The sequence below is a fragment of the Ceratina calcarata genome, unplaced genomic scaffold, assembly GCF_001652005.2.
Source record: "Ceratina calcarata isolate Rehan_Ccalc_2016 unplaced genomic scaffold, ASM165200v1 scaffold92.2, whole genome shotgun sequence".
NCBI lineage: Eukaryota > Metazoa > Arthropoda > Insecta > Hymenoptera > Apidae > Ceratina > Ceratina calcarata.
In genome coordinates this window covers 169,068-187,420 of record NW_017180576.1, presented here as the reverse complement: position 1 = coordinate 187,420, position 18,353 = coordinate 169,068, and the positions used below count along the sequence as shown (strand labels likewise).

The 18,353-nt window shown below is 37.6% G+C and overlaps 4 protein-coding genes across 13 annotated transcripts in view; 3 read left to right on the top strand and 1 right to left on the bottom strand.

The window, feature by feature from the left end:
- The first annotated feature begins 4 nt into the window (after positions 1-4).
- Elp1 (elongator complex protein 1) lies at positions 5-8,860 on the top strand. 5 transcript variants are annotated; one of them, XM_026818975.1, is made up of 9 exons: positions 6-972; positions 1,050-1,759; positions 1,819-3,303; positions 3,387-3,580; positions 3,639-3,900; positions 3,962-4,098; positions 4,169-4,323; positions 4,388-4,451; positions 5,929-6,015. In XM_026818975.1, exons 1-9 carry the CDS (start codon positions 109-111, stop codon positions 5,991-5,993), a joined length of 3,936 nt encoding a protein of 1,311 aa, XP_026674776.1. In that variant the 5' UTR covers positions 6-108; the 3' UTR covers positions 5,994-6,015. The 5 variants fall into 5 exon arrangements, with proteins under 5 accessions (XP_017891229.1, XP_017891230.1, XP_026674776.1 ...); XM_026818976.1 differs by lacking the exon at positions 5,929-6,015 and adding an exon at positions 8,691-8,860 and having other exon boundaries at positions 7-972; XM_018035739.2 differs by lacking the exon at positions 5,929-6,015 and adding an exon at positions 4,518-4,681 and having other exon boundaries at positions 7-972.
- Positions 6,150-13,372, bottom strand: LOC108631661 (uncharacterized). Its single transcript, XM_018035761.2, has 11 exons — positions 12,714-13,372; positions 11,998-12,328; positions 11,768-11,923; positions 11,447-11,656; positions 11,203-11,368; positions 11,012-11,144; positions 10,881-10,938; positions 7,300-7,878; positions 6,980-7,219; positions 6,781-6,899; positions 6,150-6,708 (listed from the first exon to the last, which is right to left on the bottom strand). The coding sequence occupies exons 1-11, from the start codon at positions 12,731-12,733 to the stop codon at positions 6,450-6,452; spliced, it is 2,271 nt and encodes a 756-aa protein (XP_017891250.1). The 5' UTR covers positions 12,734-13,372; the 3' UTR covers positions 6,150-6,449.
- LOC108631662 (Down syndrome critical region protein 3 homolog) lies at positions 9,106-10,734 on the top strand. The gene is made up of 6 exons (XM_018035762.2): positions 9,106-9,375; positions 9,445-9,588; positions 9,663-10,055; positions 10,137-10,233; positions 10,294-10,419; positions 10,495-10,734. The coding sequence occupies exons 1-6, from the start codon at positions 9,319-9,321 to the stop codon at positions 10,575-10,577; spliced, it is 900 nt and encodes a 299-aa protein (XP_017891251.1). The 5' UTR covers positions 9,106-9,318; the 3' UTR covers positions 10,578-10,734.
- Positions 13,373-13,652: 280 nt separating the features above from the next.
- Mef2 (myocyte enhancer factor 2) overlaps positions 13,653-18,353 on the top strand; it is a 39,751-nt gene continuing 35,050 nt past the window's right edge. For 2 of the 6 annotated variants that reach the window (XM_026818977.1, XM_018035750.2), the window contains exon 1: positions 13,653-14,349. The gene's annotated coding sequence lies outside the window, so the exon portion shown is untranslated. The remainder of the gene's footprint in view (positions 14,350-18,353) is intronic. The other 4 variants (XM_018035745.2, XM_018035751.2, XM_018035752.2 and 1 more) reach the window with 4 other exon arrangements.

Genomic DNA, 18,353 nt, shown 5'->3' with positions numbered 1-18,353 from the left:
GTGCGGCTCACTGCTCAGCTATTCAGTTTTGGTACGCACACGCACAAGGTGAAATCGACAATAATTTTTGCACATTACAATTATATTGTTGATTTATATTGTTGAACAATGAAAAACTTGACGGTAGTACAACGCGCCAGTCGTGTATTAGACTTTTTGGAAAGTCAAATCCAAGACTGGAACGATTCGAAAATATTGCATGCCGTCAATTGGAGTACCAATGATTCTTACATCATTTCAAAATGCAAATTCTACAAAATACCATCGAATTACGAAGAAGGTATAAAGATTTATGATATTGACGAAGATTTTGAGTTCATTAGCTTGGAGTACTGTAGAATATCGGAGGAATTATACGGAGCCTGTAAGTCCGGCGATATCATGAGGATAAACGTGGACTCGGAATTTAAATACGAATTGATAACTCAATTAAACGTAGACTTACAGTCTATGAAATTAAGTCCGGACCACGAAATGATCGTCATAGTCACTATAAATGACATTGTGATCACGATGGTATCTGCTTTTCAAGTAATATCGGAGGTAGACTTGCATGCGCCAGAATTTGGTCAAAAACAATTCGTAACTGTTGGCTGGGGCAAGAAGGAAACCCAGTTTCATGGAACTGAAGGAAAGAAAGCAGCTACAGCAAAACCAGTAGAGATCAATAAAAATGAATTAGATGATGGCTTATGTAGGATAAGCTGGAGAGACGACGGTTCCTTATTTGCTGTCAGCTTCTTGCATCACGAAAGCAAAGCTAGACAGTTCAAAGTGTTCGATAGGGAAGGTATTTTACAGTACACCAGTGAATTTATCAATGGATTAGAAGAGCCATTGTCTTGGAAACCATCTGGTAGCCTAATTGCTACGACACAGGTTTCTCAGAACAAGCATCTGGTCGCGCTATTCGAGAAGAATGGTTTAAAACATAGAGAATTTGCGCTTCCTTTTAAATTAAAGGAAGTTAAGGTATGTACTCTTGTTCAGTGCTACGTCTGTGGGATTGGAAACACAGTAACTGTAATTTTACACATTCTATACTACAGGTGAAAGATTTGTTTTGGTCTCCATGCTCTGAGATTTTAACCATTTGGTGTGAAATCCAGGAAGACCGTTCGTCCGTCCTACAGATGTGGACAGAAAATAATTATCATTGGTATCTGAAACAGTCGATCAAATTTCCAATGAACGAGCCTCTGATATATGCAACCTGGAAGACAGCATTTCCTTCTAAGAAGCTTATTTTATTGACATCCAAAGAACTTATTACACTGGAATATAACTGGTCTGTTAATCACAGTAGAGGCACATCTGTGACCGATAAATCTGTTATCGGAGTTATAGACGGATGTAAAGTACTAATGACTGGACTTAGAGTAGGAATTGTCCCTCCTCCCATGGCACATCAAACTCTAGACACTACCGAACCCATCAACTCTGTCGTTTTTGCTCCTGAACTAGAGAACGAACATAACTGGATAGACAGCAACGCATTCTTTTGTGTTTCTGACAGTAACAAATTGATGTTCTACAGACATCAAAATGATTGTTCCCCGTTAAAGTACGAACATGTTGGAACGTACGATGTCAAGCGTGATCTAATCAATCGTGAAAAGTCATTTTACGATATGCATCACTTTCTGTGGCTCGATGAAAATACTGTTTTGTGCTCGACGTCGACGAACAGTCAGAGCTACCTTTGCGTTTTGACGTTAGAGTCGATAGACAATCAAGCCCAGGGACAGATAACGATGAGGTATACTTGTAGGTAATGAAACACAGTCTCGGAACTTAAGAGTTGTTCACTTTTTTCAGCTATGCTCACGTCGTGGACGGTTTGATTCAACAGATAATTCCTTCTCCTGATTTCAAAGAGGCATACATAATCGTGGACTATTCCGTTATAAAATATACGAAGGAGAAGGAGTTACTACCCGTCGGTATGCAATTGGAAGACGTCAATTTGTCTAAGGTAGAAGTTGTAAAAATTGGTACGAAGCATGTGGTACTGTCGTTGAACTTTTGGGACTTCCGAATAAATGGAAAACAAATTTGTAACACCGTCACGAGCTTCTTTGTCCATTCGGAATTCTTACTTCTCACGACCGTTCATCAAACTTTGATATCCGTTCGTTTGAACGAAGAGGATTTCGAGGAGTTGATCAAACAGGATTTAACCGTGAAGCCGTGGGAGAACAACACAAACACAAAATCATTTTCAGACATAGATGTTAGGAGAGTGGAAAGAGGATCTTGTTTGATCGCAGCTATCTCGAAGGATTCGAAAACCATTTTACAAATGCCTCGTGGAAACTTGGAGTGCGTTCAACCGAGAGCCTTGTCTCTGTACATCATCGGGATCTACTTGGACAACTGTGATTATTCGTCAGCCTTCGATCTGATGCGGAGACAACGAATAAACTTGAATCTGATCTACGATTACGACCCAAGCAAATTTATCGAGAACGCTAGTACGTTTGTGGAACAAGTTTCCAAAGCAAGTTGGTTGAGTTTATTTCTATCAGAGTTGACGGATGAAAACGTAACCACGACGATATACGGAAGTTATTACCGGAAGAACCGGTCGAACGCAAATATCGTCGAAACGAATAAAATAGAAACGGTTTGCGGTTTGTTACGAAAGATCATGGAAGAACGAAATAATATCAATCAGTTGATACAGCCTATACTGATAAGCCTAGTGAAGGAGAAGAAAGAGCAAGGGATAGAATCAGCGCTGACCAAGATAAAGGAAATACGAAAGCTCGAAGAGAATTCGACGAACGAAGAACATGTCAAGTCCGACGAAGCGCTAAAATATTTACTATATATAGTGGATGTAAATGTCTTGTTTGATATAGCTTTAGGAATGTACGATTTCGATCTGACCATGTTCATCGCGTCCAAATCACAGAAGGATCCCAAAGAATACATTCCGTTCTTAAACGACTTGAAGAGACTCGATGAGACTTATATGAAATACTCTATTGACTTACATCTGAAACGTTACGAGTCTGCTCTTCAACATATATCCAAAGATCTGAATAGATTCAACGAGTGTATAAACTTGATACGTACTCAGAATCTGCACAAAAAGGCTTTGAGACTGTTCGACAAGGAGAGCGAACAGTACAAAGAGGTGGCAAGAATTTACGGAGAATTTTTGCAGAAGAAACAGCATTACCTCGAAGCTGGAATCATGTTTCAAAGAAGCGGTGACTTTAAGGAAGCGTTGAACGCTTATAAATTGGCTGGCAGCTGGCAAGACGTCATCACGCTATCTGTTAAAATGGATCTAAGGTTGATATTACGATCTTTATTCCTAATTGTAATGTGCAGTTGAAAAGACAAGGGTCATTGCGTGGTATTGAACAATATTTTAGCGAAGCGGAGAAGCAGCTGCTTTATAAGAATCTCGTAGACCGTTTGAAAGCGGATAAGAAGTATGAAGAAGCCGCGCATGTATCGATGAACTATTTGAAAGACGTGGAGGAAGCTATAGTTTGTCTGTGCAGTGGTAAACGATGGAAAGATGTTGTGAGAATCGCTTACGATACCAACAATTTAACTCTGATCGGTGGGTACATTCTGTCACGAAGTCGTTGACATCGTTGATTAGAATTTTCACGTTTTAGAATCGCGCATTAAATCGAGCATGTACGAATTCGCGAATCACACGATGTCTCAAATAGAAAAGAATGAGTGTGACTTCGAACGGTACAGGTCACGTCTGGCGACGGTCAGGCAGAACATCTCGCAAAGAAATCTGAAGCCGTACGACGAAATATGTGACAATGAATCCGTATGCGGCAGAGGTGTTTCAGATATTCTGAGCGATACAAGTAGTGTAACTGGTTCAACTACGAGTCAAAGGTCGAAGTCGTCAAATTTGTCCAAGTAAGAGAACGTGAAACACTCTGATTTTAATTAGAATCATGCGTTTGCGTATTATTTTCAGTAAAAGCTACCGATCGAGCAAGAATCGGAGGAAGCAAGAAAGAAAGATTTCAAGCTTAAGGGAAGGCAACGTTTTCGAAGATATGGCGCTGATACAAGCCTTATATCAAATCATCAGCAGCGTGTATAAAGAGAAAGGTACTTTCATAAGAATCAATTGGATGTTTAACGTTGACTGAAATTATATGCGTGATATTTCTGATTGCAGAAGACTTCCGTTCGCTGATACAAATGCTTGTATACTTCGGTGATGACGAATACGCGGAAAAGATACAGACTCGAATAGAACAGTTCCTGCTAGTGATAGAGAAGAGTAAATCTGAAATCTGGGATAAATCTGCACCTTCAAGCCTTATAGAAATGGTAACTACGATTGTGATTGCCACGTCGATTAATTGATTAATATTCTGTACCCTATAAATTCTAGGAGAACGCAGAATTCATGGCATCGTCAGATTTACAAGGACTATCTACCTGTCAGAAATTAGTCGGTAAGTTAACGCGTCGTTTCGTCGATGTCCGAGCACGCTTACATTTTTCAATATTCAATTTTTCAGAACCCTACGTCACAAATCCCCCGCTAGATAATACTTCACCTTGGAAATTACATATATTTTAACCGTTAAATTACGATAATAAATGACTTTGTAAAGTATGATGACTGTGGATTATATTCTCGCATTTTAGACTATCTGCTCTTTCGAAAGAAATTTTCATTTAATTCCGTTTACCTATTTATTCAATAAATTTTTCAAATGTCCATCGCTAAACATTTGTTTTCTATATATAAGAATGCACAAAATAAAATATATTACAATAATTATTGAAGTTCGTAACAGAGTCTTGCGAGACGAACTCGCAGTCTTACTTGCATTATAAAATAACAAATATATCTCTACATAAATCTAAATATAAATACTATATCTCGCATAAATGATATATGGTACCCTGAAAAAACATTATTACAGTTTATTTTTTACTGAAATTTTTTTTTACATAAATTTTATACAATCCTCACATTTCAAACGTATCGGTAATCCGGCAAAATGCCAGTTAATGAGCAGTCACGGTCATGGGTATATTTGTGAAAATATTGATATCAAAGTATACATTATTAATGTTGTCTGGAATACTCGCGTATTTTCATACATTAAGAAGTTTAAAACTACTTTACAGAACTAATATCAAAATAAAAATGTTTTTATAATCACGAATAAAAGTTAAAATTTCATCCAATATTTCAGTATAAAAGATATGATTTACAATTTAAATACCTACAAAATCCTGCTTCAAATTAGATAAAAATTCGGCAAAATGTTTGACGAATGCTATGAAAAATGTATATAAAATTATCCCACTTCGAATTTATTTTAGGACAGTATGAAATGCGTTAGTGATAACAGGATTGAAATGAATGGAAGTCGTGTTAAAATTATTAGTTACAGTTTAAAATAGAATTTTTCTAAAATAGAACAATCAAAAACTCATACATTATATTTCTCCCAAAATTACTATGTCCCGATAGAAATAAAAGTTGTGCGTGTCTCGGTTTAATATCTTCAAAACCTCATTTTACCGAATTTCTATTGAATTCAAACGGAGATCCTTCGGCAGATATTGTTCGTTAGTGTTTCCAAAAAGAATCCAAAAAAAAATATATATATATATTCATATCAATTGACTATACTCCCGTGCTTCTCTATCTTCTCTATCCTAGAAAACTTTTGTATACAATTATTCTAAATTCGATAATTACGTCTAAATATTAAAAAGAGAACCTTTAATCAGCGATTTCTGCGTTAAATATCTGATTTTAATAAAGCAGATACCATCCGACACCAGTACACATGCAAAATAATGGATATTCATTCAACTCCAGAGAATCACTTATTAAAGTTTATCTTTCTTTTACAAACTTCGTACAACAATCTCGTAATATTTATAATTAAAATATCCCATTTTCAACAGGATCCGCATCTTCGAGGCAAACGTCTCTCTACGCACAAACGAGACTATCATTCAAAGGTTTCTAATAGTTTGCTTGATGGACGAAAGCGTTTCTCGCTATAACTTCTCTACGCGACCCGATCATCTATTTATTACGTAATCCTTACGAATAAACTAATCTCAATTACCCTAACTATGAATTTTGTTCTGGGTAACATTTCAATAATCACTAAGGCTACATCTTTTAAATTATTTCCAAATCATTTACTCCAATATATTTCGGAGCGGAAGTCATCACTTAGAAATAATTTGTTTATTGAAGGGATCTAAACATGCTACTCTATTCAATGTGAAAAACATGTGCGAAACAAGTAAGGAATGAAGATAGTCTCGTCTAATCTTATTGTTTCAAACCTGCTCGTCTCTCTCACGTATCTCTTTCCTCGAAAATATATCATTCTATACGTGATAAAAAACTGTTTCGTTCAAAGGATCATTGAACAAACAAAGTATTTGCTCCGGTTACCTTTGAAAAACAAACATTACACCGTCGGTTTATTCACGGTGGATATAGCGATCATCGTGGGTGATCTAAGCTCGGGGCGCATGCTGATCTTCATAAATTTCGATTGGGCGTATTTCTTCCTCACTGCCTGATATTTACTCTTTTCAGCGTTAAGTATCATAGTCGCTGTTTCCCGCACCACGGGTAACACGTCGTCCTTGGAGTAGCTACTATAATGAACCAAGGTATTCGTCCAGACTAACTTCTGCTTGTCCTCGTCATCGTTACCAATAATTCTGAGTAATAAAATCAAGCAAGTAACAATGAATTCTCAACTCGGTGATCAATTGATTAACGGGCCAACTTACAGAAAAGCTAAATATATCGCTGCTGCTGCGAGAAGGCTCGGTGGATAATGACACATTTCGTAATGTACTAAACTCTGTTCTAGAAAATATTTGGCCATTGTATGATGCACCTGAACAGCCTTGTCGTGAAAAAATAGGATTAGTAAATGAACGAGGTAGAAGAATTTGTCGGGTAGAGGAACGCGAGGGAACTGCATACCTTTCCAGCTTTGCTGTACCTTCTCAGAAAATGTAAGGGTAACGGCCTACCGAAACAACAGTCTAACGTTTGTACGATAACGATTTCCATCTGCAGTATTTCTACCTTCGAGTACGCGTTATCGGTGATATATACAAAATCTTTTATGTCCGGGGCGTACATCTCCTCGTATTTGCTAGCGATGAACATAGCTGTCACACCGACTAACTGCAACCTCTTCCTATCTATCGTGCGAAAACTCTGTTGAAACAGTATAATCGTGATTACGAACGAGACCCAAGATAGAAAGAACGAAATTGTAGCATTTCAAAGAGGCGAACCTGTAAAAATCGGTCAATGATAGCAACGGTCAGATACAATGTCTCCTGCAACAAGTGGAATTGTTGGTGTACTTCTACTAGCCAATCTATAAGTACACTCCGCATTTTTGGTGTAACTTCTTGTCCGCTAAGATATCCTTTGTTAACGGGGTACATGCTCTCCACCTTTCTCAAATATTCGTAGATTTCATTGCTATACATAGAAACTAAACAAGGATTCTCTTTATCGTCCTCGTCGATATCTTCAATCGCCAGCAGATCCGACGAGAACGATTCTATTTCCTTCTTGGGAAGCTGCAGCACTGCATGGTTTACGCTAGGAGCTGCAGCCTTCAATAAAGGTTTAACCACTTGTACAGGTACTTTTTCAGTCGGTTTCTCTTGCGGTTTGACTGCTTGTTTTGGCACCACAATTTTTTTCGGGTCCTTCTGTAGCAAGCTAGTCCTATCAACAGGCTCTATGCCTCTTAATGTGTTTACTTTGTTTCCTATTTCACCCAAAGCAGCCCTTTTCGTCTTCCCAGCTAATGTGGTAGTGGAAGACTTGGCATTCTTCACATTTTCTTGATTTACCATAGTCTGAAAATTTATTTCATCCCGTGTTTCCAGTTGCATTCCACAAACTTTATTAAATAGGGACAAGATACAATGAGGATGTTCACAAAATAATGTGTTTAATAATAATTACAATGAATGGATTAACATGGGAAGTATGGGAAGGCATCCTCGAATAAATATTTTATAATCAATAGTCAGGATCGAGAGAACGGGTAAACAGTGTAAAGTGTATTGCGGAAATTATTCAAGAGCACCTGTTACAAGGACGGTTAGTCCGCTTAAAAATTCCGTTAAGAATATTTGTAACCACGGTTCGTGATAATATAATTAGATAAGTAACTAAGCTTTAAATAATTATCGGGTATTCGACCTTTAAACGATGCAAAAAAAGATATATATTTTATGTAAAAAAGACGTGAAATCCAAGCGTTGCCGAGGTGTGAAATACTAGCTCCTTGTTATTAAATGAATAAACGATAAAATTTTCATGAAAAGAGGAATCGAAATGTAAAAACCGATGGGACAGAACGTGCAGTCTATTTGAGCGAACAGCTTGTAAAGTCGACGAAGGGCATTTAAAGATGTCAGGAACAGACGGTTACCCTGTTCTATCCAACTCCCCCATCGACATTCTGTAGCTGAGAAATTTACAAACAAATCCCTTAACAAATCTATGTCGACTCACCGTGAATGCTGTGCGATTTCTCAACGCCATAACTATTCCTGTTAAAGTATCTCGTGCGGCACTAAAATCGTCTGAATAAACTGCTTCCACCGTTTCTCAAACAACGTTCACCTCACAGTAACGACTCTGTCGGTTTGAATTTGTTTAGCTGATCGGACGGAAGTTCACCCTCTACGGATGTGGACGTCGTATAGATGAAGAAATGCCGCGAAAATCTAGGGGTACGATTGGCTCAAGGAATAGCCACGTACTTCAAATGTATTAACAGTTATACTTCAGATTTTTCTCATTTCAATAAATTTCTAATGTTCTTTTTTATTTTCCGTGTCATGCATTCGTTAATACGATGGGGAAGACTCTGTTTATTTAATAAGAGATGATCGTTTCTCATTGCAAAGTATTTCTCCTATTCCTATTTCGTAATGTAATCCACGGTTTTCTATTCTTTATTTAAATTTGTTACAAATAAATGGACTGGAAAAAGAATATGTGCTAGGTATATAAATACGTCATCATTATGTCATATATATAAACATATATGTACAGAATAGAAACAGCTGATTATGTGTCTCATGTGTGTAGATATTTATACAATAAGTAGGTGATTTGCGATTATATCATGCGTTACTTGTAAATAATTATTAATTACTAATTCAAGAATCGTTAAGTTAAATGTTAAATGCATTTATTAGTGTACGTGCGAAATAAGTTTCAAAGCTGACAGACACGTAACGTTGTTGGAATGTTAACTGATTAAGGATTATATTAGTTATAAAATGACACTAAATATTGATATCAAGCTGAAGCGGGCCAGTAAAATATACCACGAGGGGGTACGTCTTAAAATAATTTACGATGATAATAATCTGTAAGAACGAAGCATATTAAAGGTTATCCTTCAGGAAATAGTTGCTGGCTTTATATTAATACAAACTAATTCCGATGTTAAACACGATGGAATATTTCTAAGTATGGAGGGTTCAGTTAATCTGCAGCTAAGCTCAAAGAATTTTGGTATCTTCGAAGCCTTTTACAATTCCGTCAAGGTACGTTCAATTCTCAGGCGTCTATGAAACTCTCTAAGCTATTACAATCCTAAATACTTCAATTACATTTGCAGCCAATACAATTAGTTCAGTATACCTTGGATGTTGCTCCAAGTGGCAAGATACCAAGTGGCAGAACAGAGATACCATTTGAATTACCATTGAAACCAAGGGGGACTAAATCTTTGTATGAAACCTATCACGGTGTCTTTGTAAACATTCAATATCTTATACGTTGCGATATTAAACGAAGCTTCTTGGCAAAGGATGTGAGCAAATCATTGGAATTCATAGTGGAGGATAAGATACCTCCCAAGGCACAGAAGGAACCTAGTAAACCAGTATGTTTTAAGATTATGCCAGAATCTTTGCAGAACACAAGAGATAGGACTAATGTGCCCAGATTTCATATTTCTGGGAAATTAGATTCGTTGTATTGCAAAATTTCTGAACCATTAACAGGAGAGGTAAGGGTATACCCTATAACAACTGACCTTTATGATGACGTTTATTGGTATAAAATAATAATAATACTTTCCAATGCAAAGGTGGTAATTGAACATTGCAATGCTGGGATAAGCTCGATTGAACTGCAGTTGGTGAGAGTAGAAACGTGTGGTTGTGCCGAAGGCTACTCTAGGGATGGTAAACGAAAGAATCAATAACGCTTTAATTAATCATCTTATAATACTACGTTTATTTCAGCTACAGAGATACAAAATATACAAATTGGAGAGGGAGACGTTTGTAAACAATTTCCTATACCGATATATATGATATTTCCTAGACTATTTACATGTCCTACATTGAGTACCAGTAATTTCAAAGTGGGTAAGTATCGTTCGGTTTGAAGAAATTCGTAGTCAACAGCTTCTTCTGATAATCAAAAGGAAATGTCTGTTGTAGAATTCGAAGTGAATTTAATCGTAATATTCCAAGATGATTATTTGGTCACGGAAAATTTTCCCATAATATTGTCAAGACATTAAGTTCTCTATGGAATTAAATGGGATTTCATGTGGCAGTAGATCGAATTTCGCATAAATCATGGGTATTATTTACAAATTGTATATATCTCTTATGATATTTTGTTAAACATCATTGCAAAAAAAAATATATAAAGCAATTTCTTTTCCTCTTAATATACATATTAATGGAGGGACAACTCGGTTCAGTAAAAATTCACATTTTTACTCAAGTCCAACTTTTTGAACAAATAATTTGTAGTACTTTTCCACTTGTTTGTTGTGAGTCAATCCAACTGAAGCCAGTAGCACCACGTAACCGAGTACAAATGTTAATAATTTGTGTTGTTTGAACCATGTTAGTATTCCTTTGCTTTGAGTACACCTGAAACAATGATTCGATAAGTATTTGCACAGGTACACGTACGTTCATTAGAAATAATAGGCATTCGAATTACCTCGTTGCTTGAACTTGTTGGCTATAAACGAGAAGATACCGTACCCTTACTAACTCGCTGTTCGTTACCAGATAATATTTATTTGGTACTCTTCCATCTACAGAATCCGTGACAATACTTCTGGCACTGTCCTCTGTAAAGTATATCGTATGAGAAGCGATACACGATCTTCCCCTTTAGCACATTATTACCTGAATCCCCAGTTTTTACATCTGCATGATTAACGAGCTCGCACAAAGCTATGCAACTCATTTCACTTCCTAGCACGCTACCTCCCCATCCGTAGCCGACAGGACTATATGGTAAACTTACACCTAATTCACTTGAAAGATATATCCCTTTACCAAACAACGATTTCTAAAAGATACATCGTCACAGTTCACTATTCTATGTACATGATTAGAAACTGTATTGTATTTTACTAAATTGTTTTACCTTACACATAATCTGTTGTAAACCGTAATGTATGATGGAATGAAAGTTCTCTAAGCGGCTACCATGATAAGCATAAAAAGTTGAATGGCCTTGGGCAATCGTTTTCCATCTGTCTTCTGAAGTAGATTGTTTTGTACTTGCAACTTGGAATATTAAATTCGGAGCAACTGTAGATATTTCTGAGGGTACTTTTCTCAATATTGTGTCATACTATATTACAAACATGTTTACAAATTTTTAACGAGCTCTTAACAAACCGGTGATGAGAATGAAAATTAATGATTTGGAAGAATTTATTCGATTCATCACAATTGAACTTACACTTTCTTTCTTAATGCTTTTTATATAAGGATCTCTGAGACGTACTAGAACCCAATGTAACAAGTCTATAGCCGACCCATATCTCTCATAGGCATTCGGTTCAGATAATGCTTTAAGTATTACAGCCAACGGAGGAATTACTTCTATAGCTCTTCTCTACAATGAAAATTAAAAATCTAACAGCTGAAGATTCGACGAACGTGGCAGGATTGATGTTCCAAAAATTGTACCAAAGCTTCGATGTCCTTGCACTCATTTTTTATATACATCGGTGGAAAGGGTTTTAAACAAGTATCGTAGCGATACGTGTTACAAGCTGCTACGAATAATGACCACTTCAGATCAGCTGCTCTTAGATCCTTCTCCAATACATATTTCAGACATTGAATTTTTTTCTCTACGTCCTCGGGTCTTGTGGAGTCTAATCGAGTGGCATAGACCACGTCTACTTCCGACTCTTTTTCCATCTTGTCATCCAGATTTTTTTTCTGATTCTCTTCCTCTAGGTCATGGTGAACATTCTGCTTCTTGTTCGCACCATCCATTATTAATGAATCAAATCTAGCATTCAATTATCGACACATAAAAATTTCTATGTTTCGATCTACGATTTTATTGAAAATATTGAAAAACAAATTAATAGAGATTGAATTGAATGAGAATTCACGTTCAACGACGATCTCTTCGGATAACAGAGAGATTCATTTCATACTTATGAAACGTAATTTAAATGCTTGTTGTTAGTTTTACTATACTCTTGAATGTATGAGAAAGAAAAGAATAGAAAAAGGCAGACGACGTACATAATAGGAATTAATGAAATAATGTATCAAGAAGGTGCAGTATTATTCGTTATAGTTTCAAAAACAAATATAAGCAAAACATTTTTACCTGACGTCTACAACATATTTAAGAGATACGAATACTTCGAATAATGGTAACGTACTTACAATCCATTACGGGCATCTTCGAAATGTATTTGTTCTACGGTAATTAATGAATGAAAAAAAGAACAATTAATCGGTTTAAAGTAATATATTTAAACTAGCTTTACAACGAATTTGTACTGATTTCATGACCATTGTCCTGAAGTTTCATGGTTCCTATCACGGATCACATCTGTTTCTTTGCGTTCGTTTGTTATACCGATACATTTGTCGTTGTATTGAAAAATCGACTCCAAGAGCCCATTTTTCAAAACATCTTATTTGTATTCGGGTTGCCTCACGGCTGATCAAAATAACATCTACATAGTCGTCAAATTAGCAATCATATATAATGACGCGAATCAAAATCTTATGAACATCAAATTAATCATGTTTCGAACTTCTATTCACTTCATTCATTTCACACCCAATTGACTCACTGTTTTATGAAAACTCGAATGGTCTAACCGTACGCTAACTAAACGCCATTACGATCTCTTATTCACGTGTCATTTGGAAGCATCGTTATGTCATTATTAAACAGTCACTTATATAATGTTCCTATCTCTGTCTGGTACGGTTCGTCAGGCTACTCGAATACTACGGGCTAATCAAGATAAACGAGTAATACTCTGCGTATAACTTTAGTTGTCAATTTAAACCGGCTATCAGTGATTCTGTTTACCTCTATCCTACTATCTCGTTTTCTCTCTTTCTCCCTCTCTCTCTCTCTTTCTCTCTCTTACTCGTCATTATTTAACCGATTTCGTGAAACAACATTCGCATTCATACAAATAATAGATACTTAGGAAAGAACTTTATTTTTCATGTAACGTGCATACTGAGTGTGGAAAGTAAAAATAAAAATATCCAAATAAACCCGCGCGGTGCAGTTTATCCTCGTATGGCCATGTCTTGCGCATGCGTAGAGGTACCTGCCTGTGACGCGAGCGCGAGACGAGCTGCCATCTTGGGTCGCCATTTTGAAGAGCGGCGTAATGGCGTCGTGTTCGCGTTCCGCTCCTGGGTTAGAGGCTTCGTCGAGGGTATTCAGAGCGAGGTAAAAAGACTGATCGTCGTTGCCGGCATAGGGAAGTTGATCGGAGGGATTGCCAGGCATGCGGCTCAATGTTATGCTTCAAGGTAAACTATCGATGACGTCAGTGTACGTCACTTAACAAGTGGGAGTGGATGGGTAGATGTCGGCAGGCAGCCGTGCTGGCTCTCGCGAATAATCGCAGACGAAATTCGCAGCGGATGATAGACCGCGTAGTCGCGATAATGTCGCGTGCATCTAAGTTTTCGCTGCCGTGAAAACAAGCGGTGAAGAAGAAGCAACCGAAGCAAGGAAGGAAGGAAGGAACGAACGAACGAACGAACGAAGGAAGGAAGGAAGGAAGGGAAGGAGCGAAGCTGCTGCTGCTGCTGCTGCTGCTGCTGCTCCATACATCGCCACACGTGTTTCCGCGGTAAATGGAAAAACACCGAAAACAATTTGCGCATGTCCGACCACCGATGACGTCACGAAAATTGTGCTTTTGATCAAACTCGCTCTCTCGCTGTTCCTTTTTTTCCGCTGTGGACGTAATAATGTGGAAAGTGAAGTAGCCGTCGCTGAAAAGCTCTGTGGGAGCCGCGGAGAAGCCGGTGAAAATCGTAAGTAAATTTTCCCTCTACTACTTATTTTTTTATCGTTAGAGAAGTCATTTCGTTGACTTACAGTCTGTTAACATGGCCTTCACACGCATACGCTCGTACGCGTATGTATGCCGTGTTCGACGAACACATATATCTGTAAACGTACACACATATGTGGGAAGCGTCCACGAAAAAAAAGTGTTCGTGGGGAAAAAAAGCTCGTTCCTTCGAAGACGTTTTAACGTCGATCGTCTCTTCACTGCTTACGATTAGATTTACGAGAGGGATCACGCGAATCAGTAAATTCGACTGGTAAACAGTCATTTTCCTTACACGATATATTGATCTTTTCCTGAAGGAACTATTCAGAGAGAGAATGACAGGTCCCATTGTAATTAAAGTAATTAGATTCGTTGCTGTATAATCGTACAGACGTACTGTACGATCCTTTTCTATTAATTTCGTTTCACGTTCGGTGAAACATCAACTTTGTGGCCTGTCGCCTCGTTCGTTTCGCAAAATAAGTCATCATCGTATGTATGTATGAAAGAATGTCGAAATTTCTTCGCTTCGCGGAGAAAATCATTCAAGGTATTCGCAACTTTACGTTGTCGTTCACGAATCACATCTTTGTTTTAGTTACGAGCTTCTTTTAAACGCGAATGTTAATTATCTTTGTTGATCAATGAATATTGCAGCATGTTTTTTTTCAATAAAGACGTGCTGCATTAACATGATAGGATTTAAACAATAAGATTTGTATTCTTCGCGTATATTTATTAGTATTCTAGTAAAAAATAGAGTGATTATAAAATTAAACTGAATCCAGGAGTGGTTATTTAGAGGAGTACTGATACTTTCATAAGAGTATTAAGACTCATTTACACAAGTGAGAACGGTATTGCGGCATTCGAATTTTGGAGTTTTCATAATACTGTTTAAACGTTCCAATTCTTATAAACAGAATGCTATTAAACTGATTATGCATGTTCGTATCCTTCATTTACAATTTCTCAATGATTAAGATTTTTCTTCATACCTAAAACATCACCTGGTACATTAATTAGTGGCAGGCGTTTGAAGGGAACTCCATTCGTTTGATTGCTCAGATACAATAATGTTTTACCGAAGAGATAATTTTTTATTGCAAATTTTGTAAATAACTGTGAGATGCTGCCACCTGGGAAATCTCAACTACATGTGAAGCTATCATCGGTAAAACAGAAAACGGCATCTCGTGTATGCAAATATTCTAATTGCACATTTTAAAGAAATACGAAAATAAGTATTAAATAGCGTATACATTTGCATATGAAAAAGTTTGTGTCCGGTACTTTTTCTGATAAAATTGTACGTCTCGTAATTACAATGATTACGCGTAGTACGTCTCTCGTAATCTCTTTAAAGTATAAGTGACGCGCATTTTACAATCTAGTAACGAAGCAAGTTCAATATTTCTTGTAACTTGTTTCTAAAGTGTAAAAATGTGCACGTCGTCACTGTATATGGGTGCCGGACGGGCGGGATCCTTGTTTGTCACGTGAAAATTCATTTGACAATTCTATATTTTATTTTTCCATCATTGTACGAAATTCTCTGTACAATTCTTTTGTTACTCGCCACGTTGATGGTCGAGGATCTTCTTGAATCGGCTGGTGGAAATAAATACGAACGTATACGTATACCTGATGAAACCGTACGGTGAAAGGAAACCGACGTGGTAATTAATTTGTTACTCCGTTACGCGAGAAAACTTATTGTTGAATCTCGCGGAACTTGAACCTGTGCATAATAATGCGCGACTGACTCGTGGCAAAGAATTGGCCAACCTCGGGGTACAGAGCGAGATACAATGTGGATCCTCGAACCTATGCAAATCAATGAAACGCGTCTGACCTAAGCGTTGACTCTTTCCATTATTTTGAAACGTGTCTGGGTAGATACTGGTCATTGAAATTCGAAGCTGGTCGAAGTAGAGATCGGGTAATCGGAGGTTTAAATAGAAATAAAACGCGAACATCTTTGTCATAGCCGTTTCGTTTCGACCCTGGGAAAATCGTTATCCTTCCTTCCATCGAATCCGCGGTGAACGTCGCCAATGGCAATTTTCGCTGCAGCTCGAAAGTTCATACAGTGTTAATTTCGTAGACAATCTTCGGCATCCTAGCCACGTTTCCTTAACTGTTCGTGGAATCGATAACGAAGAAAGTGGCAGTTTAATCGAGAGACGTTTAAAAAATTGTTTCCGAGTGGTCGGATCGTCCACCTCTTCGGTTTCCGGTAATCACGTTTATTACCTTCGCCTTTGCATCCGAAAAAGCGTGCGGTTCATAAAAATTCCACGAAGAAATTGTGCACGTCGCCCTCGACATCGATCCCACCCACTCGCTAGAGAGAAAGAACAGTTTCATCGATAACCTTCCCGAGAACAACCCCAACCACTGACGTCATTCATTTTCGAAACATTATGCAAGCTTCGCGCGAATCGCATATTACCTTTCGAAAACACATACGATTCTTCGTACATCGAGAACAGACTTTTACCGTCCAGCAAAGACTCACCACTTTTTGCCTTTTATCTAATTAGCTTCTTCTATAGAAACGAATATGGAACAGCTGATTTGCGATCCTACGAAATTCCCGTTGTTCGTAAACGATACCACAGGAATCCTTTTTCGTATTTAACGTTGAATCTCCACGTGAGTGAAATCTCAACTGAGTGAGCCGGTCGAAATCGAGTAAAACATAATTGTCGCTGATTCGGGCATACAGTCAATTCAGTCGAACTTTATCATTTGAAATCGCATCCGCGAGAATGCAAACTGTCCTCGGAAATAAACTGTTAAAACAATTATGCCTGGCAAAATCAAATTCTAGTATTAACGTCACTCACGATTTGTTCCCTTTTTATTTACTAAATTTCCGGCGAAGTCGCACCGAGAGACCGAGTGAACTGATCGTGAATTACTGAGATCGGCATCTCTCCTCTCCTCCTCCGGTCGATCAATGGCCAATTTAGGAATAACGTTTAAACCGATTTGTCAAAATCTTTTAGTGGGACCGGGCGTCGACTAACTCGATTCGATCACTCTGCAATTCTGACGCTCGCTTTAATAATTCACGGGCTTACGTGTATTCTTGGATTCGGGATAGATGGGTTATCCGTGATAAAATATAATTCGTGTGTCATTTCCCCTGTCAAATCTAGATTTCGCCAAAGTTTACCTGCACCTCGGCTAGCTACTTCACGCGTCTCCTCGAACTTGAACTTTGATCGGTGTTCGATACTCGATTAATTAAATATGGTTCGACGACGAGAGACATGTTAATTCACACATAGTTACGGTCCAGAGAAACCGAGGAACGTAGCTATTGTTTCGCTCTCAAGAAGCTCGGTTAAGGATGTATTGGCTATACTTACAGTAAATCCGAAAAGTTTGGGTACTTTAGAAAAACGCATTTCCTATAGTTAGAAAGAAATCAGACGCCGGAAGAACAATGCTAATAATAAATAGCTACGTGCTAAAAAGTATAGAAGGAAATATTCAATTAATTATTGACGCTGGCGAAAAGCTTTTTATACACAAGTTGTAGGCACTCACATCCTCTACAAAGAAAGATTCTATGCATTTTTCTTCTAAATCCAGTATTTAACGAGTTACGTATGATTATTTGGCATTTTATTGATGTTGACAAAATCCGACCATCCCACGGTCGAAACAGCCAACTTTTGTCAAAAAATTTCGTTTTTCTTCAATAACTCCCAAACCGTTGGACCTACGGGAAAATTGCATAGGATCTTTCTTGTAGAGGACGGCGAGATCTACAATTTCCATATAAAAGTTTTACACTAGCATTAATATTTAAAGAGTTATTGACGAAAAACAAAAAAACAGTTTTTTGCAAATTACTCGGAAACTATTGACACTAGCGAAAAACTTTTACATGGAAATTGTAGATCTCGTCGTCCTCTACAAGAAAGGTCCTATGCAATTTTCCTGTACGTCCAACCGTTTGGAAGT